The sequence below is a fragment of the Megachile rotundata genome, chromosome 12, assembly GCF_050947335.1.
Source record: "Megachile rotundata isolate GNS110a chromosome 12, iyMegRotu1, whole genome shotgun sequence".
Taxonomy (NCBI): Eukaryota; Metazoa; Arthropoda; class Insecta; order Hymenoptera; family Megachilidae; genus Megachile; species Megachile rotundata.
Genome location: NC_134994.1, coordinates 10761175 through 10785713, shown reverse-complemented (window position 1 = coordinate 10785713; position 24539 = coordinate 10761175). Strand labels below are relative to the sequence as shown.

Genomic DNA, 24539 nt, shown 5'->3' with positions numbered 1-24539 from the left:
AAAGTCCTAAACATCCTAAATTACGGAACATGAAAGTTCCAAAGTCCCAGAACTTTCAAAGACCGAAAATGATTCAAGACACCGAAGAACCACTGTGCGTACCGCTTGCATGTTAGTCGGATCGTGATCCTTTGAATAGAAGCTCTATCCACCTCTATCCGTGAAAGCTGTACTTGATGGTTCGTTAATGCTCTTCCTAGTTGGCGTGGAAATTACCTTCCTACAGAAGCAACAAGCTCCGTTCTTTAATCGTGGACGATGTTCGAAAGCGCAACATCTGTTCCCCGAGAACGAGGTTCCCTCGTTCCGCCAACTTTTCTTCGGGGAAACAATATTAAGTTTTCGCGGACAGTCGGAAGATTAAAAGGGACGTTCGGTGGCGAACGTGCAGCGAGTTAAATCGATAACTGTTACAGGTCACCGTCGACTTGGGCAAAGACGCTGAATTTCAATGCTCCGTCACGGGACAACCGGCTCCGGTGATCTCGTGGACCAAGGACGGACTTCCGGTGAGAGAGGGCGCCTCCGGCAGGAGCAAGATCACCGGAAACGATGGATCCACGTTGCACGTGTCCTCGGTCGCCAGGGATGACAAGGGCATGTATCAGTGTTTCGCTAAGAACGACTACGAAATGGTCCAAGCGGCTGCCGAACTTCGTTTAGGGGGTAAGTAATGATAACATGTTATCACCTTATATTATTGCAAATGAAACGTTTATTGAATTATGGAGAAATGGAACAGTTTACACACGTTGTTTTGGTGGAGATTCTCAAATAGGTGTGTTATGAAAAATATTGTACCTTTCATGACGATTAAGAGAAACGGTTATAAGCAATGGTTACAATATGGTTGACTTGTGCTACTGCAAACGTAAAGTGTATTGTTACTGTTCTTAAATTACGTATCTGTTTTATTAATGCAAGTATGTATTCTTTGAAAGGATGCATTCTGAATGTGTTATTCTTGAAGAGAAGTACTGATAACATTTAATAATGATGGCTTTGTGATTGACCTGTACTACTGAAACTTTCATGATCATAGTATAAAGTGTTCTATACTATTGGTCTCTTAAAAATACATACATTCTTCAATTATAGAGCTACAAATTTATTGATAACATTTAGTAATGACGGCTGTATGATTGACTTATACTACTGAAAATTTCATTGTCATACTATAAAGTGTTCCACATTATTATTCTCTTAAAAATGCCTACATTCTTCAACTATAGATCTACAAATTTATTGACAGCATTTAGTAATGACAACTGTATGATTGACCTATACTACTGAAAATTTCATAATCATACTATAAAGGGTTTTATACCATTGTTCTCTTAAAAATGCCTACATTCTTCAATTATAGATCTACAAATTTGTTGACAGCATTTAGTAATGACGGCTGTATGACTGACCTATACTACTGAAAATTTCATGATCATTGTATAAAGCGTATTATACCATTGCTCTTTTAAAAATGCCTACATTCTTCAATTATAGATCTTTAAATTTATTGATAACATTTAGTAATGACGACTGTATGATTGACCTATACTACTGAAAGTTTCATGATCATAGTATAAAGTGTTCTATACTATTGTTCTCTTAAAAATGTCTACATTCTTCAATTATAAATCTATAAATTTATTGAAAACATTTAGTAATGACAGCTGTATGACTGACCTATACTACTGAAAATTTCATAATCATAGTATAAAGTGTCCTATACTATTGTTCTCTTAAAAATATCTACATTCTTCAATTATAGATCTACAAATTTATTGACAACATTTAGTAATGACAGCTGTATAATTGACTTATACTACTGAAAATTTCATGATTATAATATAAAACGTTTTATACCGTTGTTCTTTTAAAAATGCCTACATTCTTCAATTATAGATCTACAAATTTATTGACAACATTTAGTAATGACAGCTGTATAATTGACTTATACTACTGAAAATTTCATGATTATAATATAAAACGTTTTATACCGTTGTTCTTTTAAAAATGCCTACATTCTTCAATTATAGATCTACAAATTTATTGACAACATTTAGTAATGACAGCTATATAATTGACCTATACTACTGAAAATGTCATAATCATAATATAAAACGTTTTATACCGTTGTTCTTTTAAAAATGTCTACATACTTCAATTATAGACCTGCAAATCTACTATCTGTTTTGTTAATCAACAAGGAAATAATGATTTGAACTGCACACAAAACATGAAACTGCTAATGCAAAGTGCACATGTAAATTATAAAATGTGTCGTAATAAGCGAATATAATCTTATACTACTGTAAACACCTGATCTTCAAAGTACATATAAAGTAGCTCGTTCCCTCTAACTCATCGGACTAAAAGATGATTTAAAAGGTCGCCAAGCAACGTAGCAAGGATGAGTGGTTTTAATTCTTAAATTTTCATCCGCCCTTCCTGCGAACGATACATGGCCGGGGGCAGGTAGGAAGTTGCCAGCGCTAAATTAACTTGTGGATAATTAAAAATTTACAGCCAATGAAAACGCAGTTCGAGGCGCGAAGGTTTTCTCCGGCAACTTTGTGGGGTAACACACGACACGAAGACCCGCTTGAGACACGAGAAGACGGATTAGAGAGTCTAAGCGGTCGTAAAGCCACGGATCGTACGAGTTTCTCGAAGTTTTATAAAAGTTTCGTTGGAAAATAATAAGGTTGAAATTAAAGCTATTATCGGGGCTGTTAACCAGGGTGAGCCCAGGTCTCTATTGCGAAACTTTGAACGACCCCTTTTTTTATCGGCTGTTCGCGGAGCAAGTCCGTCAAGTGCGATAAAAATACATATTACAATGAACTTTTATCCGACGGATGAGTTAAATATTTTTTAATTAACGGGTTCGTTAATTCGACCTTCGTTCCCTTGACGAAACTTCCGAGCTCCGATTGGAGATATCGGGTGAAATATAAAATCCTCGTCCCTTTAGTTTCGCCTGGAATTTCACCTGGAATTTATACCGAAGTCTGGCAACACGATTCCACGCTTCGTCGCATCCGGCTGCCTCTCCTCCGACTTATCTCCGTCCCCCTGTCTCATGCCTTATCTCCTTCCATCCCTGGCAAATCTCCGGTTCAATACGTGGAACCGAATTCTTTCATTACTTCGCCGGTTCGCTCGATCTCGCGGTCTCTTCTCGCCGCGCAATACGAACCCTCAGACGATCAAACGCTCCCTGAACCCACGTAATCACTATTCATTTTTTTCGAATCAATCTTCTCCCTCTAAATTTTTATTCCATCCAGACACAATTTTCAATCGCAAATATTGAAACAGACCAAGAGAAATTCGAAACATCAAATACTTTCTATATTTTAACCCCTTCGCGTGCTTTGACAAGTCTCACTCGTGCACTCACAGCTCAAATATAATAAGCCTTACTCAAATTTTGAATACTCTTCAACTTGAAGTTTAGATCCAACTATAATTTGCGTTGTCAAGGATCCCTGAATATAAAAGACTTAGAACATTTTCATTTTTTTTGTTCGTTTTAATGTTATAGTCCTGACTGACCTCATAAATAAATGGCACGGGAAGGGGTTAATAAAATTGTCGTCAAAAATGTTATTTCATATTCTAATGTTTTGGAAGGGTCAGTCTTTTCAAAGATCAAGCACAGCCTCAAAAATTATATTCCTTTACTTTCTTTGTTATTTTGAAGCAACACGAAATGTGGAAGCAGTTCAACATCCGAAAAAAAATTCTTAAGAAACTTGTTCTACTTCTTCAGTATATACGCAAATATGCATAAGACGTAAAAAAGGAGTGTATCGAGTACACCGAAAAATTACGAGGTGTACATTAATTTGTAAAAAAATATCATTATGTAGAGCGTGGAAGGAAGATGAGCAAAGGACAGTGACGAAGGAAGGAGAAGGAAAAAGTGGAGGAGCGTCGAAATAGAAAAAAGGAAAAGAAAAGAGTGCTTAACGAGGGCGATGCATAATGGAGAAAGGAGAAATCCACTGGCTGGCGTGCCGTGAAATAAATACATACCATTTGTCTTAGTCAGGAGGGTGGAAAGCGGGGCGGACGATGCTCGGCGAGTGAAAGAAACGCGTCGCTGGTTGCGGGAGAGATGGCTAAAAGTGTTGCTGCAACTTGAAATTCCCGCGCAAAAACAACGAACGAAGACGCTGGACGACCTCTCTCTGGACGAATATTTCACCGACATGTTTAAAACTGTGGAACGGGAATGCCTCTTCCACGTGACATAATCCATTACGTTAAACGAGCCTGTCAGTCGACCGTCTTAAGTGCACGTACATACCTACGTCCATTTTCGTCTTAGTGTCACGTATACGACGTTCGTTGAGAACCATCGAACGACATTTCTCACCCGGCTGTGAATGTCCCGAACACTGACGTCTTCGTTTACTATCCCCCTACCGGTGTAGCGTTGTTACGGACGGGAAAACAATTCTCCAAAACGTCCTGGGAAAATGAGATAGAAAGAAAACAGCGAGTTACGATGAGCGATCAAACCGTGATAGCGTGTTCCGAATAAGATTGGATCTTCGTTCCGTTTTGTAATTCTTGCGATTTTTTACAAACTTATTAACTTCCGCAACGGTGAAATTGTTCAAATTTGTGTGTGAAGATCGCAACTTTGCGATTCTTAAAAGTTCGAAACTTCGGTGCTCGAGAATTTTTTTTTTTTAGAACCCTTGTTCGGAACTTTTGTAATTTTGAAACGCTTTGAAAGTTTGGATCTTTGCGGAATTTTGGAACCTGATAATGTCACTATATTTGTGAAGTTTCTCACTCATGTAGAGGTTATGATAACCTCAAAGTTCTATAAATAACGAAGATGTCGCTTAAGAAGCACATGCAATTTTAAACTCTATTTTCTGTCCCGCCGATATCAATTAGAATCTAAAATTCCTTGAACCGAAGACAATAAAATTACATCCGTAGACAATAAAAATTTAAACTCTTCCTTGCAGAGCCCCTCATGAATTCTTGCATTGAAAGTATGCTTTTTGTATCACAATTACAGGTAAAACACGTTCCAAAGCTTCCGTAACAAGAATTGAATTGACTACCCTTAAGAACATCGTTAAACTAACATATATTCTGTCCTACTTGACCTGGGCCCATTAAAATTCTCGATATTATTTGTGGCGGTTTAAACAGGAATAATTCCACGATCGATGAATCGAACGTTGAAAAAAAGGGGGCCATCCAGTTTTACACTTGGTCCGATAATTATTTCCAGCGTTTGCAATGAAGACAAAAGGTTCCATTTTATTTGGCAGACGTCGATGCCGTGCACGCGAGTATTGACCGATGTGTCCTCGAACGAGGGAACGGGAAAAAAGGCAGACGTCCGTTTATCTTCCTGTTCGACTGTATTTCTCAGTCGAGGCGTTGTGCCGTGGAAATTTTTAAACGTCGAAAAAAACTTGGAATTTCGCCGGTTCTGGGGGAGGAAAAACGCTTCGCCGTGATTAATAACTTTCGCTTTCGTGCCGTCGATAAGTCACGACGAAAAGGCTCTTTGTCCCCTTTTGTTCGTCGAAGACGTAGCCTCTTCTAGTTCGAACAATCGTTCTTTTAAATAATTCATGCGTTCGATCGGGCTGGCAGATTTGAAAAAAAATAAAGGATCCCGAAATCTCTCGTTCGATGGCTGTCGCTTTGTGCGATTCGAAATAATTGGAGGCGGACTAATCCTCTCGCGTAAAAAAGGGAAAGAATCAAAGCGGCGAACTTTTGTAACGATGGCGAGCCAACATTGGAAAGGGGGAAACAGATGTATGCTCGTAACGTAGAACGTTCTCATCCGCTGCGTTCTCGTATTTTTTTTTTGTCCGCTTTTTTTCAATTTATTCGGTCGACGAAAGCAGAACGGTTTATGGAAACGCACATATGGCGGGGAAAAGAATTAGAGTGGGAGAAGCTGTCGGTTTTGGACTGCAGCCAAATGATTCCGTGAGGTACTCGTGGAAATTGCGAAATATTTTGTAAAATGCATCACGTATTTTCTCGTGCACGGTTTCGTGCGTCGGGTTAATATACCGGGTTTCGGCTGTCGATGACTCGTTTTCAAAGGTACCGGTCATGAAGACAAATCGTGTCAGGATTTCGCGCGACGTCCTCGCGAAATACCCGGCCAGTTTCGATACTGGCAGGCTTCCATTTTATTTATACCGATTTAACGCGTTTACACGACCGGCAATCACGTCACGGTAAATAATGCCTTCCTGTCGAATTACCGGCTCGCAAATCGCGTCGCTTGCATTACCCGCTCTGTTTCGTATTAACGAGTTCGTCATGTTTGATCGAGACTAATTATCTGAAAATAAAAGAACTCGAGCGCTGTTCAAAGTCTCGTTTTTACAGATATTTGTCCTGTCAAATGTTCTTCGATTCTTTCTAGGGTCGTTGAACCTGAATGAGATAATTACGTAATTTTTATAAACTTTATACGACAGGATATATCTCGTAATGATTACACTTCGTGCTTTCAAAGATGAAGTGTTTGATCAGGATGCCTCTTATGATAATCGAGAAGAATATATGAATGTATTATAAGGATACCAATGATTGATTTATACTACTGAAACTGTCTGACCATCAAAGTGTATAAAGATGAATCAAAGTCATTCAGATGTTCAAGTTGTAAATGCAGTTATTACATTTCATGGTGATTGAAGAAACAAATGTATTGTAATGCGCAATGGCGGCTTTATGATTGATTTATACTACTGCGCTTTCTGCCTCACTGTGCTTAAGATTCATGGACAAATCGAGACTACTGTTCTTTACGATGATAAATATCCGAAAGAAATATATTTTAATGATACATATTGACACTGTGCGATTGACTTATACAAATGTCCAATAATTAAAGTATGACTCCAAATAAACGATCATCTTTTGGACATCTGTGTTAGAAATATTCTTTACAACAATGAACGACAAATCCTGATGTCTGTTAATAATAAAAAGTACCACGTGATCGACCTATACTACTGAAAATGACAAAAATATCGACGTATCTGAATTATGAATTCAGAATATTCTTATAGAGGATCAATAAGTGCCGATTCTTGGGAATTTACAACGATGCTCACATAATTGACTCTACTGCAAATGTCTGTTAATTGCAAGGCATTTACTGCTCTCGCAAAAGCACCAATGAATTATGTATCCAGAAGTATACTATTCATAAAAGCCTTGAATAAGTAAAAACCCGTCCCTGATTAATGTACGACCATTTATTATTGACTTGTACTACTAGGAACCACATCTCTGCAAATCTCAGTCTTTGATTAAGATACATGGGTTGCAAAATTTACTATTTTCTGTGGTGTTCAACAAGAATAAGAAATTTTGTAGAACATCATGAATTTCTTTACTGTCTGATAACAGTGTATCGGATTACATTGTACATCATAATGTGGTGGTTGTTACAACCACCAGATCACTGAGCTCTCCGTGACAAGAGGATGCAATCGAATGAAGTTTAGTTCCAAATTTATCGAATGAAATTTCTTCCCTCCTCCAAGTAAAGTAATTTCTAAAAAGGAGAAAGCCTTAGCTGCAGAAGAACGAAACGGCGAAGGTACCAGAATGGTCCCAGAGTTGGTAAGAAGAGAAGATGGAAGATATCGAAGTTTTGGGTAACCATCGAATGAAAGACAACGTCGAGTGTAGCGTACGATAATAGTAGATCGGGGCGTGGCATCCGGCAATACGTGGCATCCTGATTTACGCCGTTGAGCAAACAGCCGCGTAGCTCCGTGCCTCGGTTATTGTCGGCTCTATAATTTGGGGTTAATTCACTAGGCGGCACTCGAGTTCAGGCGTCAAACCGCAGATCGATAGTTCTGCCCGCGTACAGGCCTTGTCATGTAAATGTTGCGTGCATAATACCCCGCCTTGCGGCGACCCAGGATCATTTCCACGGAACGTCCGGGCTGTTCCTTGTGTGCGTACCGCACACCCGCCCGGACCAGGTGTACCATTTCGAAATTCGCCCGCAAGCTAACTCGTCCAACGTTACGAATTCGCACACCGCCTGACACGTTTCATTCACCTTTGACCTCTCGGTTCCGATCAAATGTCGTTACTGGAAAAATCGAACTTTGTACTCTTGCCGAAATTAAAAATGCTCCAAACACTCTTGTTTGTACGTCCAAGTACTCTCAGGATTTAAAGATACGTAAAGCGTTACTATACGAAAGGGTCGATTTAAAGATACGTAAAGCGTTTAACATGGGAAAACGGACACGATGCAAATCCGTGCAAACGATCTGCATGCGTTTACCTGGCCGCGTGTCCACGCGCCATTGAATTATTTCGAAATCTCGATAGGGACCGAATTCATGCGAGATCGATTTTACTTGGCGCAATTGAAACACGCCGGCCCAGCGTAATGTTGCTAGAAACGTCATTTAATCCCGAGACCAATACGAACATGTTACTCTCGCCGGAGGGGATTCGAATTCAAGCTGAAATTCCGATCGCAAAATAATACAAATACGTATAAATTTGTGATGTCTAGCGTTTAAATAATCTCGTCAAAATTTGGTCAGCTAAATACCGATTGTCTATCGCTTTTATTACCGGGATTATCACACTGCATCCCTCCGCTGTTCAACACCACTATTTTCACAAAAATATGTATAAGGACCATCAGTGTCCTTTGAGATCAATTATGAAGACACCTAAATCTTCGTTTTTCCTCCAATCTAAATCTACAAAATTTTTCATAATTTCAATTATAAAAATGGTATCGGTTTTTCACAAAAATACAAAAATATGTGTAACGACCATCAGTGTCCTTTGAGATCAATTATGAAGATCAATCTCCGTCTTTCTCCAATCTAAAACTACAAAATTTTTCATACTTTTAAATATAAACAATTTTGGTTTTTCATAATGGTTTAAGCTTAATGTGTTCTTCAGACGCGGCGCCGCAGCTTGTGTACAAATTCATCGAACAGACGATCCAGCCAGGACCCTCGGTGTCGTTGAAGTGCATAGCCACAGGAAATCCGACTCCGCACTTCTCGTGGACCCTGGACGGATTTCCTCTTCCTCAGAACGACAGGTACTCTGTTCGAGAACGCTAAGAATTGAAGGAACAAAGTTTTTCACGATCAAAAATCGATGGATGGTGTGTACACAATTATTTTCGGTTATTAAACCGCTGGTATTACGATCGAGGGAAAATCAGAGCGGCTAGCCCGTTATAACGCAACTCCCGTGGGAACTGATACCTCCCTGCGGGCTTCGATTCTCTGAACCAATTGAGGGGAAAATTACCAATCAACCGAGCTCAGTCTAAACTTTTTAGAGTCGCTCGATTTAGAATGATAGATTCGACGGGACTGTATGCACTCTATTAATAATTCAATCACGTTTTCTATTTCTCTTTTTCCGTAAACAGAATTGTATTAGAATTTTTTTTAGACAGTTAACTGATTGTTTAAATTTTATTTTCCATTAACACTAAACCGGCGTATAATTTGAGATGAAAAATGAAGTCAAATAAATAAACAAATGACACAGCATAAATTAATATACACATTAATTCTTTATCTTGGTGAAGATAAATATCAGAAGAATTACTTCAACAAATTGTGTAATTTATAATAAGGATTTTGTGGAACGGTCATTTGACCGGCTTGGTAGTTTTTGTGTTAAGTTGTATCTTTAGGTATTTTTTCGATGCACATATTTTCTGAGAAAATATGTGCCTCAAAGAGAGGAGATTCATAACAAGTTAAACAAGTTTGAACATTGTACAGCGATATCGAAGTTAAAACACCTTAACAGAATAACAACAGTAATTCCGATTTTGTATGTTCTTAAAGCCCGAGAAGTTACAGAAACATTTGTGCAGTTCTCGAAGCAGATATTTTAACCTCCAATTACTTCAAATTGAGCAACTTAATTCGCCCAGTCAGAAACTCTTAAGTAATAACTTTACCGTCCCTTGTAAATCAGTTATGTCTTTCCTCGAACAATTTAAATTGCTTACGAACAAATTAATTACCAAAAAGTCCGCTCAGATATTTTCTGAAAAAGGATATAAAGATAGAGTCTGTTCGCAGGTTTATGATAGGCCAATATGTAACCGTGCACGGTGACGTAATATCACACGTGAACATCAGCGTGGTGCACGTGGAGGATGGCGGCGATTATCAGTGTACAGCATCGAATCGGATGGCGAAGGTTCACCATTCGGCTCGTCTCAACATTTACGGTCTGCCTCATGTACGTCCGATGGGAAACTACGCTGCAGTAGCTGGAGAAACCACCGTGATCAAATGTCCGGTCGCTGGATTCCCGATCGCAAGCATCACGTGGGAGAAAGGTCAGGATTGTATGCTTCAAGGGCTTTAAAGACGATGGACTCGGGTTACATCGTACTGTAAGAATTAGGGGAATCACATATCATTAAATAGCTTAACATCCCTGTAATACGAATTGGTTGTATTTGCAAATTTCCAAGGTCTCATATTATGTAATTTCTTAATTTTCAAGGTCTCTTTGTAGTTTCTAAATTTTCAGTCATAACTTTTTAAATTATGAGGTTTCTGATTGTACTCTTTTGCAAGGTCCTAAAATCTCAAAGTTCTGAACTGAATCCTCAAACTTTCAAATTCCCAAATTTGCAAATCCTAAATTCTCAAACCCCCACAAGCTCAAAATTTGCCAACTCTCAAAAACCATCCTACCATCCCCAAATTTAACCCCATCCCCAAAAATCCCGGTTTGCTAACAATTAAATATTCCCAACAAGGACATCAACGATCTGGCCCACAAAAATCCCACTAATAAATCTATCCGATTTATGCAAATACCAGAAGAAAGAGTTCATAATACAGTAAGTCAGAATTGAAATATCCGGCAGGCGCGGCCCGTAAATAAGTCAGCGTCCAGGTTCGCTCGTAAATCTTGCCGGCATGGAGACGAATGAAATTTCAGAGAAACTGAAAGTACCTCGGTGGGTTTTTCGAGCGGTTTAAATGAACTTTTTCGTAGCAGCATCGCTGTGGAAGAAAGAGGGAGGCAGAAAAGGGAACGGATTCGGGTGGCTTTATTCGAGTCGAACTCCAGCTTCTCGCCGCGTCGTCGAAACGGCGAAGTTCGAGCGTTTCTTTTCCGGTAATGATGAACCGAACTCGTGGAAAAGTTTCAAACGGTGCCCCCTAACTTTCCCCCTTTTACGAGCGATGTAGCGTGACGTTGAACGCGCAATACCCGAACGGTTACACTTTCAAAGTCGATCCGCGACTGTGAAAGCGGATTGCGAGTTTCCTGCAGGCGCGACACCGTGACACTGTACATTTTCATGGGAAATGCTCCGGGGAATGTGGATAGGAAACCTAGACGATTAACGGAGATTCGTTTTTACCGCTGTTTTGCTTGCTGGATATTTCCAGAAATTTTTTGCGATTTGTTTTTATGGGTTTGAGAGGTTGATGTTTTGGGAATTCGGAAAACTTGGAGATTTTGTGGACTAGGGGTTGGGGATTTAAGGTATTGGATCTTGGAAATTTGGGAATTTGGGGATTTGGAAATTTGGGGTTTGGGAATTTGGGAATTTGGGAATTTGGGAATTTGGGAATTTAGGAATTTGGAAATTTGGAAATTTGGGAATTTGGGAATTTGGGAATTTGGGAATTTGGGAATTTGGGAATTTGGGAATTTGAGAATTTGGGACCTTGGGAATTTGGGAATTTGGGAATTTGGGCGCTTGGAAATTGGGAGTTGGGAATTTGGAGAAATTAGGAATTTGGGCGCGTGGAATTTGGGAGTTGAGAATTTGGCGAAATTAGGAATTTGAGCGCTTGGAAGTTGGAAGATGGGAATTTGGAAAAATTAGGAATTTGGGCGCGTGGAATTTGGGAGTTGAGAATTTGGCGAAATTAGGAATTTGAACGCTTGGAAGTTGGGAATTGGGAAATTTGGGAATTTGGGAATTTTGGAATTTGGGAATTTGGGAATTTGGGAATTTGGGAATTTGGGAATTTGGGAATTTGGAAATTTGGGAATTTGGGAATTTGAGAATTTGGGAATTTGGGAATTTGGAAATTTGGGAATTTGGAAATTTGGGAATTTGGGAATTTGGGAATTTGAGAGATTTGGGACTTTGAAAGTTTTGTCATTTGGAAATTTAGGAGTTTGCGAATTTAGGACTTTGAGAGTTCGGTCATTTAGAAATTTAGAAGTTTATGAATTTGGAAATTTGAGAGTTTGTTACTCAAAATTTCGAACTTTGGAAATTTCGGATTTTGGGACGTTAGCATCACAGTACTTTGGGATTTGAGAGATATCGGAATTTGGGCCTATGAGCCTATGGGACTTTGGGAATATGAGGATTCAGGACTTTGGAAGAATCTGGCAATTTGGGTCGATGGCATTACAGAATTTTGAGACTCGTAGTTCACCCACTTAGAAATCTGCATCCTGAAAAAGTTATCTCTATATAATAATAAACGCAAGATGTCTGGCTCCGGTGAACGCGGTGAGATCCCCTTCCTGACTTTTGTTTTAGTAAATAAGTAATTTAAAAACAGAGTCTTTTTAAACCTAATCGTAAACTGACCTAAACTAACTGGCCTACCAGTATAAAGAGAATAAGAAGAATTATTTACAACAGACGGTAAAATGCTACCAACAAGTCGCCGTCAGGAGGTGTTCGCCAACGGAACACTAAGGCTGCATCACGTCGACAGGAGCACGGATCAGGGTGCCTACACATGTACAGCGAAGAACAAGCAAGGTCGATCCGATTCACAGACCGTTCACATCGACGTGAAAGGTAGTCTATTCTCTTCTTCTTTTACTTCTTCTCTAACAAGTGTCTTCTTACATTCGAATAACATGTAACATTGGAATAACAAGTTTTAAAGTAATTTGTTTTATAAGAATTTTATATTTGTTTAAAAATATCTCTTGTGGAACGAAAGCAAAGTTTTGAACACCACTGTTCTTTGCCAGATTTTTTCCAGTGTACGGTTGTAAACGGTGGAATCGTAAAGGGATCGTTTTTCCCGCGCGAAATTGAATGGCTTCTCTGCGATGTTTGCAAACTGAAATTGCTGTTTATAACGTAAAAGAAATTCGATTCGGCTCGTTTTTCTACCGCAGCTTTTCTCTCGGTCTGCTTTTCGTTTGTAATTTAAATACACCTTGTTATTCCAACTGAGCGAGTTGAGTTAACCATCGACGTCGATTGGACGTTTAACCGATTCATTATTTATAACCAGCTGTGCATCGGTTTGATAAAGGTCGTCCACAAAGAACGTTCCTGCAGGAAAACACTGATTACGACTATTATAAATAAATCTCTTAAAAATTATTACTGCAAAAAATATCTCTTTCAACTTGAAATAATCTCTTTCGTTCAAAGGAATTTATTTCGAAATTCAGAGATATTCTGCATGCTTCACTGAGTTCTATTTTTGTATTTTATGAAATGTTTCTGATTATATTAATCAGTTGAAAAGCAGAAATCTTATTTGATTTGGTTGATTGATTTTATATGAGATCATTGCTCAAAATCTTATTTAAGTATTCCTTCTTTTAAAACAAAATTAATATAATCAAATGTGACAAAGAATGAACGTTCTTTATGGATCCCCAAGACTATAAAATATTCGTCTAATAATTTTCAGGCTGGTTTTCACAGGTATTTGTCGAAAGGGAAAGCTCCGGAAGACTGAGAGTACATAAAAATAAATACGCGTTCATAACTGACACTTCAACCGGAAAGAGTCAAGAGGATAACGTGACGCGGCAAAAAGAGTAATCGATTTAAGAGAACATAGGAGAGCGTTGAAAACGTAATTCGCGTCGAATCGCTGAAATCGAGCTATCCCCGAAAAACAAAACGAGGAAAGGGGGAAAAAAATTGAACGAGCAATGAAAACTTCGCGTTGAACGATGTAACGATCGATGCGTGCGCCTTTTGTCCGCTTTCAATTGTTCCGCGATCATTTCGAAGCGGCATTATCGATTCGTCGGCCGGAAAGGGAAAAAGTTTCTTTTGGTCCGTCGAGCAGTTCGAGACTCTCGGCCATGAAACGTGTACAGGGTGTTTCTAGTAACTGGGACGATCTGTATCTTTGGATCGAAAGAAAATTGCACAAACAAAAATTAAATAGCATTTCTAAGATGTCAATTTCACGATGTTTACAAGAAACACGTTTTCAATAGAACTGCATATATTTTTTTTACATCGATCAATTTTGATACATTTCGCACAAAAAAGAATTACAGCACTCTACCAAAAAATTCAATAGTCCTCAAGATATTTTAAATTCTGGATTTGTATGAAAATTTCAAATATTTCACTCACTAGCAATTTTTTAATGTACTCCGCGTTTTTATTCAGCATAGTCCGAAAAATTATATCAAAATAAAAATTTGATAAAAAAATATAGTGCATGTCCACAGACCTCTCTAAACTCGAAAACTTGAATATCTACATTAAACTCGAAAATTAGAATATCTACAAGTTGTGCAACTTCTAGATTTAGGGTTCGTAGCAGTTGCTAGAAGCAGCTATAGGAGATACGCGGGCCGTAATCAAGTAAAATGTCTCGTGATTCCTGTAATTTTCAGTACCGCCTAAAATCGATCCGTTTAGCTTTCCTGCCAATATACAAGAAGGCGCGAGGATACACGTTTCCTGCGTGGTCAGCGAGGGCGATTCACCGTTGAGGATCACCTGGTTGAAGGACGGCAAGCGATTGAATTCCACGGAGACGATCACCCATCATTTCGGCGAATACGATCTCACGTTGATGATACAGAGCGCAACCACGGCCCATAATGGCAACTATACGTGCGTTGCGAGCAACGATGCCGCCGAAACGTCTCGCACGGCGTCCCTGTTGGTCCACGGTACGACCACGGTTTTTACATCCCTCGGGGTTGCTTCGATTTCCTGACATTCGGTTCGATGCAAAATAAATAGGACAATAGGTTAATTAAATAGGACACCGTTGACGTGGACACTCAGTTACGTCAACGTAGGTCAGCTTCAATGATCTGGACGGGTTATGGATGCATAATTATGTTTTATATCGTACAGCGCTTAAGATTATTGTCGCAGACATTTCTCTCTTGTAGTACAGTTCTTATAGTGTTTTGAAAATTAATATTTTAGGAGTTGACTCAGTATGATACCAGTATCCTCCATGTTGCTAATACACAGCTATCTGTCTGTTAATACATAGATACCTATCTGTCTGCTAATACATGTATAATAAATAAAAAGTTGATCTACTTGCTTAAAAAATTGCAAGACTCAAGTAGGTTGTGAGTGAAACTCAAATTGAAAATGTTCAATGATAGGTTATGTTTGACATTCGACAGAGGTTATATTAGATCATGTGAATGAAGTACTAAATAAAATCAGTGAAAAATGAAATTGTTTGTGCACTTATTTAAAGAGCATCACTTAACATCTTTATCAATAGCTCCCTCACAGTTTGATCATTCTTAATGTCTTAAGTAACTTCCTGTACATAAACATATGTGAACAGCATTTAACTTCAGTTATAAAAATACATAGATTTCCAAGAACAGTCTAACAAAACCGTCTCTCCTATAAAATTCTATGGTCATCAAGGTATGAATAATAAAATTAATCAAACTCGTCAAGATGATTGAAGTTGCCATGTCCCATAACTACCGCTCCTAAAAATCGACGATCACGATATTTTCTAATCACACTCACGATACAATATATGAATAGCGCGACAATTTGCACAATGGAAAATCAATCGGCTAATAAAAGACGCAGGATGAAAGCGTTATACCGTGATCGTCGAAACGGCATCAGGAACGACCAGCACCCCTGAATGGAAAGTTCGCGCCTGACGTAGGCCAACGAACGCAGCCAAGCGTTTATCGTTTGTTCACCGGCAGAGTCGGAACTTTTCACCAACCACGGTAACCATTCACTATGCTCCAACACCCTCGCCAACCCTACTGAATCTTTTTTCTATTCCAGTACGGTTACCAATTTCAGCCACCAACGTCTTTTATTTGTACCCCCGAGTTTCGACGATTCGGTTAGAAAATTTTCATTCGGTCACCTAGTCTCTTCTATTCAAACAGCCAACGTATATCTACTGCCTCGGTGTATACGATTTCACGCTCTATTTTGCGTTTTTTCTGCCCGGTGGATTAAAGCTTCGTTCGGATTGCATTGACGCCCAAGCAAATTTCGAATTTCGAGTACTTTAGAGACAGAAATATAGCGTGCAAGGGTGGAGAGATGTAGGTGTACAGAGATATGAAAATACAAGTATACTGATACAAGTGTAGATAGGTGTTAATATAGTATTTAATGATAGGAGAATGGAAAGATAGAATTCAAGGATATAAACACCTAGGGGTACATTTCGAACTACCTTTATTCTATAAAATTCAAGACCCAGTTTTCAAATACCCAGTATTCAAATATTCGAATATAGGAGACATCAGAATACTTGTCTGAGGGAATAACATAAATGTACTTAAGTGGATGAAAGGCAGAAGGGTGAAAGAAGAAGCGAACCAAAGTGGTTTGACATCGTCGATATTAATCGTCGACAGGACCTCTCGACCGGTTTCAACTGTCCTTGTAAAGCACGCGAGTGCAATCGTACGGTGTTCATCCTCGGGCGAGAATTCCGCCTGGCGGATCTCCCTTTTTTTTCCTCGATGCTCTTTCCATGCTCGTTTGCATACGCACACGAGCGAGCGAGACGTTTCTCTGAGAGCGGAGCCAACGTTTCCCCGTTTGTCGCGCGACGGGGCAGCCGGCATTAAAAACCACCCCCTTGTTCTAGAGACGAACAAATCAGTGCAAGCGGAACGAACGAAACTCTAGCCCGACGTACGAAACGAACGGCCTAAGGGTGATTTTAACGCGTTGTTCTGTGACGAGCGGCGAGCCGAAACAGCATCCTCGGTTACGCGCGTCCGGAATGTCTACACGCGCTTGTAACGACTGTCACCGTAAATCATCGTCTGATTTTTCTTCCCGGTGTGTCAACATATTCCCGCGTGTTCGCGCGATTTCGTAGGGAATATTGCAGAGGAGGATTCATTTTTGATTCGCGTCACAGACCTTCAAGCTTAAAATTATGCGGAAATTGAGAAGTTTCCGGGAAAAATAAATTGGAAAAAGACTTTATAAATTAAAGTAAACACATGAAGACTCAAAAATTAAAATGGGATTTAATCTGGGAACAAAGAAATTATTAATCTAAATACCTGACTTTTGTACACCTCAATAATTTTTTCACTTTATCGAAATTTCCGCTTGAAAAAACCTAAAAAATTGTTGAAAAATCCTGAAATTCACCAGGTTCATTATTACTAAATTCTTTGTGTGTTCGAAACGTGACGGAGTGACACAGGTACATGTCTTTCGGTACAAACAACGTCATCCGTGTTTATCGTCAAACACGGTATGAATTCGTTTTTGTTTGTTCGTTTATCGAACTGTCTCGTTGCGCGTAACTCGGACGATATTCGTGTACACCCCCACACACAACCCCACTCAGACTCGTAGACTACAGGCCGGTGGCACTCTTTGAGCATTACTCATGTAACGCCACGCTATCTGCTATGCTCGGTACGGTTTCTCAATTATTCTCAAACAACCGTGGCGTTCTGTTCTAATACCTCGGGGGCAGTGAATATCCTTCCTCTGCGCGGGTATCTCTCTCGCGAGGACGAGCTATTATTGTCGTCCTGCGCCACTACGTCCGGTTTTCATGAAACAAGTGCTTAAAACCTTTCTTCGTGTATTCGAAAAACTTTGTCAAAATCGATAAAAATGCGGTATATTTAGATAGATGCAATATCGTGAACCATTGGCGTAACTAGATAGGAATCTAATAAATGTACCTTCATGAGATATATGGTAATCTGGTATTTTTCGAATTTAGAAATTTTGAAGCACAATTTTCAAGCTCTTCAAATTGTTAGAAGTCAATGAAAAAATGAGTGAAGCTTCAAATAGTTTCAGTTACGCCACTGGTTCCGTGCCATAAATAAAACAGCGTGCTGTGATTTACAGTATCGAAGGCTGCATATTTAGATACATCCCATACAGAGTTTTATTTATTACATGAACTTCGCGAATAAATCTTGCAGCTTTTACAGACTTGATAGGTAGATCATAAGCCCGTATGCATTGTGTTGAATAAAAATTTGTGCTTGTAACGGTTATAGCGAGCGCGTTAAATCGTTCGATGGCAATATCTATAAAATGGCCGATCGGTTGAAACGATCCACCGTCCTTTTAATAACCTCAACTAACATAAATAGGTCCTTTATTTCATCATCGGTCCGCCATTCATTCGCGCGATAACCACGCCGAAGCACCCGTGACTTCGTCAATGTTAATACGATCCTATTCGTGTAATGGCATACGCGTAATGACGCGCACGGCAACAGAGTTGATAAGCACCGTCGATGTTATCGCATTACGTTATCCCGTCGTCCATTACGGCCGGCGTAATGCGTGGGCTACGTTGAACAGCGGATTCGCCCGGCTTTAATAAAGTTAATGGACTTAGAAAGGTGTAATCCCTCAAAGAACGACGGATTGTGCGGAGCCGAGAAGTCGCTTTAACGAATGACACGCGCCATATTCGTTCGCGCGACATTTTATCCCGCCAGGACTTTGTCCGTTCGCGTCGCGAGCTTCACAAATCGCTGTTAAAAGCCAGGCTTAATCACTATATTGTACCTTGGATTACCGGCCATGATGGTTAAAGTTCGCTCAAGTGCAGATATTTCAGCCGTATCCGAAAGATAATCTCAACTACCGGAACAACTAACACGAAGAGGGAGACAAGCCGAGAAGCCTGGGGACCCGTTATTTTAGAGGTCGAAGCTCCTCGAATTTGACTGCGAATACTTGTGGCAATATTGTCTGATCTAACACGGAGAACTCGCCTAACATCGAATGTCTCCCTCTTCTTTGTCTTTGTAAAGATACTTTTAACGCGACCAAATGCGCATCGATCGTTCAACGACAAGGCGTCTCAACGGGAAGCAACAACGTGGAAGACCGACACAGGAGACACATGGTCACCACACACGCTCATCGCTTGATCTTTTTTTGTTTTTTGTGCAGTTCCACCCACGATAGCTCCCTTTAGCTTTAACAAGGATCTCTCGGAGGGCGTGCGTGCCCAAGTAACTTGTATGGTCGAGAAGGGTGATCCTCCGTTCACGATCGCCTGGTCCAAGGACGGCGAGCCGATCGCCGGGCCCGGTTCAACAGGCTTCGGGAACACCGGGATAACCGGTCCCAGACACATTCAGCCACCCGCGGGCCTACGCGTAACCAACATTGACGCCCATTCCAGTACCATAGTTATCGAACGCGTCAACGCCGCTCACACCGGCAACTATACTTGCATGGCGCGCAATTCGGTGGCCGAGGTCCTATGGACGGCAGAATTGATCGTTCGTGGTAAAGTAGAACGTCATTGCCGAGCTTCAAAGTTGAACGAATGCTCGTCAACGGACTCGTTCACCGACGCTCTTCTTCTTCAATGCCGTTCACCGTCACACCTTACTTTTCGTTTTATTGCACCTCGCAGCGCACCTCTTTGTCTATGACATCACTCTCGCAGTTTTGAGAATTCATTTTCACGATTCCTCTTTGTCATTTTGGAAATTTCTGGCATTCTTACGATTCTATCATTTTGAACATTCTGAAAATTCATCTTTGACAATTTTATTTATAATATGATGGAGTAACTAATAGCACTGTAGTACAGTTCATTTTACAATACACGTTTAATACACAAAGATCTCATTTTTATTTAACATCTCGAATTTGATATCTCGATGTAAGATAATATTTGTTGAAAACATGTCACGAATTCTCAAAACTCTAAGAGTGACCCTCTTGTCGAAGTTTTTCAACGCACTGAGTGGTTCGTTGCAAATGATATAATTAGTATCCGAGATTATCTCGATGCATTTCCGCCTGATTAATATCAAGGTTCTCAGCGTACCAGCCAGTGCATATTTAAATTCTATATGGTTATCGTTATCACTGTTATTGTGTAATCACTTGTAAACGCAGCCGTGCAGCAGCAGCCATCGCAGCCGCGAATTATTCGAAACAGCATGCGTGTCAGCTAGGGCTGCGGATTCGCGAGATATTTTGCACTTCACACGAAAGAGATTAGTTCACTGTTACGTAACGATCACCTCTTTTATCTTTCTTTTTTTATCTTATCGCGTCTACGCCTGGGATATAGCGTGGTCGTAAGAATTTCGTTGAAATTTGCACCGTGTGAGATCTAATAAAGTGTGAGGTCGTAAAACTTCTATTATACCAATAATTAATTTTTTATAAAATTTCGTGTATTGAATTTACGAGCACACTATATCGGCCAGCTGGAGTATATCGCAAGAAGATAGGAATGAGTGAGGAATTGAAATAATATCAATTTCACGATCGGAGGTTCGTTTCGCGTACGAACGACTGGAAATCGAACGTACGCGAATCGAACCGAAAAAACGCAGCTCTAGATTCGGTATCAGAAACGATCCGAACGAAATGCAGCAGCAGCCGCCCAGCCAGCAAAGCGACGCACCAACGCACTTGAGCACCGCACAATATGATAGCGTTATCACTACTATCACGGTTATCGTACTATAGTTGTGTATTTCACAGGCGCACCATCTATGAAATTGCACCTCTCCCGATCTTCGAGTTCGACCATGTACCGCGATCCTATTTGTATCCAAAAAGGATAAAGTATCGGTAAGATGCAGAAAGGAATGATATTGTGCAACACATGTTGGCAAATTCGATACAAAAATAGCGATCGTGGTGCTCTCGAAGGAACGGGATTATGCATGAAGGACATTAGCGTAACTAGGGAACCTGGTTCTCATTTCTCGATTACTGTTACAATTTTTTCATTTTCTCTACATTTACACATTTGAAATTCTCTTACCCTAATACTCTCAAATTCCCACGTCTTTAAATTTCTATATCTTTCGTCCCTAAATTCGCACATTCGTAGACTCTCAAATCCCCAAATACGGCTCCAAATTTCCATACCCTCAAATACCTTCATCTCCAAATTTCCATATCTTTAAGATTGCTAAATTCTCACATCCTAAAGTCCCGCATTCCCGAAATCTTACACCCTCAAACCTCCACATCCGTCATATAATCCATACCCTTTTTGACAGAATATAGAATACGTATTCTTGCGAGGCCCCTGTAAGATGTGTAATATTTCAGAAAATGAGAATTGGTCTATCTAAAAAAAAACCTAGTTACGCCAATGATAAAAATGCACATTGCGAAATTCGGCTTCGGCGTAGCACCTCTAAATCTTGAGTACCAGCAGCAGCCTCGAAGTTCAAATTTGGACCAAGTCTATGAGCACACGCATATATGCACACACACGTTCTGTTCGGTTTTCTAATTGCGTTTGTTTCGTTCAGTCTGTCCCTTTTCGTTCGATTATTTCGTTTGATCGTTTATGGAATACTTGGCACACACCACCTCTCCCTGGAAATTGCAGAACCGTATCACTTTAGTCGACGATTATGTATAAACTGCACTTTGCTCGGCGTCACGTGGCAAATAATTAAACGCATCGAACAGTTTGATTGTCACGCACAATTTTCACCCACGAATTATTCGCCACGTGGGTTAATTCAAGCACCGAAAATAATTGACCGGCACAAATATTTAATTAAGTCACAAAAGGCCTTCCTCTACGTGTATGTACGCAAATGCACAATCACCGCATTGTTCCTTGAGTCAAAATGTCCGCACAGCACTGATTTCTGCATTGTTCTAGTTCACTGTGGTTGTCCACGATGTTCACCGTTATTTTAGACCACTTCTGTCACGGACCACGAGGAAAATTGTCGAGTATCGCACCGTTCGTTCTCTCTCTTTCGTTACCTTTTCTCTGAATTCCGAAGTCGCTACCTATTCTCGCATCCTGATCTGTTCCTGTCTTGCCTTTCGCACGATCGATGAGGGTGACGGTAGAGAACAATCGATACAAGAACGTACCTTCGCGCAATTTTTCTCTACCCTTCTTTTCGCTCGTCGATCGCTCGTGCACCCCTTAAATTACGTCTTTTGTTTCACTTTGCGCTGAAGTAGGAAGTTGCAGTAGGCCAATTCGAGAAGTTCGCTCTTGCCTCGGCGCAATAAGCTTAGACGCGAACTCGGTGGCATTTCAAATGTTCCTCCCTCAAAACACCCCTTCTTCGACCGCTCTCCTTGTCCGCGTTATTAGAATTTTTCTGCGGAATAAGTCTTAGTATATATTTTCATCTGGATCTTCACATATTTTATATTCAGGAGTCATCCTATCAAATGTTAAAATAAAAATAATTTATATATACATTATTATGTGCAAAATAGTTTATATGTACATTATTATGTACAAAATAATTTACAATATACACTGACAACATTCAAGCTTCATTCAAGTCAAGAATTTAATTTTTTGTCAATCCCTAATTTTCAGAATCGAAATAATCATCATTACTTTGCAAAATTGCTATTATCTCACAAACGACAGCTCTCACGAAAAATGTTCATAGACCCTTTTTTGTACAAAATTCCTCAAGCTACAAATTCGGTAATAACTATTTTTGTCCTAGAACTAACAATAAAAGAGATATACATGACTTTATTCTAACTTCAGTCGTGACTTTATCACTTGTTACGAATTCCGCAGATTTGTCTACTTCAGACACATTTTCCAATACCGTTTCTTCCACCGAATTCGGAATTTTGCAAACTAACAAGCTCGGCCACGATAATTGCTGGTAAAAGAGAGAGGAGAAGTCCGAAGCAGGGATCCATTAAAAGTCGGCGAGATTTGCAAGTAAAATGTGAGGAGGTTGAGGAACAATGAAATTTCAGATGCCACCGTGCTCGTTGCGTTAAAGTCGCGAACTTCAGTCTGACTAACGACCGGTGTTGTACGAAATAGTGCCACCCCGTTGGGTGATGGAGCCCCAAGATGTCCGCGCTTCGGAAGGAATGTCGCGGCTGGTGCTTCATTGCCACGCGGACGGATTTCCGCCCCCGGCTGTGTCGTGGCGACGAGCTAGTGGCAAGAAGCCCGGCAATTATCACGACATTGTCATGCACGAGCACACGCAAGATCTCAGGATACACTCGAACGGATCATTGGTGTTTGGCAGAGTGCAGGAGGACCATGAAGGCTTCTACTTATGCGAGGCGGTCAATGGAATCGGCGCTGGACTCAGCAAAGTTGTGCATCTGACGGTGAACGGTAATAATCCCCTTTTTTAATTAATTTCACAGAGGAGAAATAAAGTAAATAAGACTTTACAGAGTAAATGAGTTTACAAAGAGGTACAAAAATAAATAAGAACAGATATATTTTCCTGTTCACCCTAAAAATTAAAGGACACCCTGCGGGTGTGAAAGCTTATCGCATCGTTGCCGGATTAAAATTAATTTACGACCACCCCATATTGCTTTTAATGATCATACTCGATTGCACAGTGCCAGCCCACTTCGTGGAGAAACATCGCAACCAAACAGCACGACTCGGCTCAAGCGCATCGCTGCGTTGCGAGGCCAAAGGCGATCATCCCTTAAAAATATTGTGGAAGAAGGCGGGTTCTCATTTGGAGCAGAAGTTGTCCGATTACCGGTACATGCTGAAGGAGGAAAACACCACCGACGGAAGTATCAGCACGCTTGAATTTATTAGCACCAGCCGAGAGGACAGCGGAAGGTATTTCTGCACGGCGTCGAACGCTTATGGCCGCGACGAGATGACGATACACCTGTACATACAAGGTAAGCGAACGAGTGCAAGTTTCCCGTGAAACGTACATATAAAGCAATCACAAGGATCTCACCTTGACAACGAATTATTTATGACATCCTCGCTAGAAGCATGCTGTTACGACTCGAATAAATCAGACACGCAACGCTGAAGAATCGAGGAAACCGTGAATCATTTTGATTGTAAATTGACGTGTATCGGTTTCTGATTTATTGGGTTAGTTTTAGATGAAATCAACAAGTGAATTGTAACGCTATTTTCTTTGGAGAATGAAGACACTAGTTGCATGTTATAAACTTCTGATATTTTCGGGGGACAAATTTTCAAGTTAGCTCTAAAATTTTCGAATCAAGCTTTTGAATATCTGAGTTCTCAAATTTCTATACGTAGTTTCTACGTTCTTAAGTTTCTATATCTCCCCATTTTTATGTGGAGTTGTAGAATTCTCAAGTTTCTATGTTTCCAAATTGCCAAACTCTCAGGTGTTCAAATTTCCTAATTTTCAAACCCCCTACACTTCCAAGCTTCTTATCCGAACTTCTCGAGCTTGCAAATTTTCTACTTTCCCAAACTCCTAAATCCCCAATTTCTACATTCCCAAATTCCCAAATATCCAAACCTTAAAATGCCACAGTATGCTATCCTATCAGTAAAACCCTAACCAAAAATCCGAGTTACCAACCTAACCAA

General features: G+C 40.1%; 1 protein-coding gene across 7 annotated transcripts in view; it reads left to right on the top strand.

Moving 5' to 3' along the window:
* LOC100879920 (cell adhesion molecule Dscam2) overlaps positions 1-24539 on the top strand; it is a 234992-nt gene that overhangs the window by 197675 nt on the left and 12778 nt on the right. For 6 of the 7 annotated variants that reach the window (XM_076537965.1, XM_076537962.1, XM_076537969.1 and 3 more), the window contains 7 exons: positions 417-666; positions 8962-9106; positions 10113-10375; positions 12668-12829; positions 19157-19498; positions 23019-23324; positions 23561-23860. In XM_076537965.1, coding sequence (XP_076394080.1) covers positions 417-666; positions 8962-9106; positions 10113-10375; positions 12668-12829; positions 19157-19498; positions 23019-23324; positions 23561-23860 — 1768 coding nt within the window. Of the gene's footprint in view, positions 1-416; positions 667-8961; positions 9107-10112; positions 10376-12667; positions 12830-14634; positions 14917-19156; positions 19499-23018; positions 23325-23560; positions 23861-24539 lie in introns of all 7 variants that reach the window. The other variant, XM_076537966.1, reaches the window with a different exon arrangement.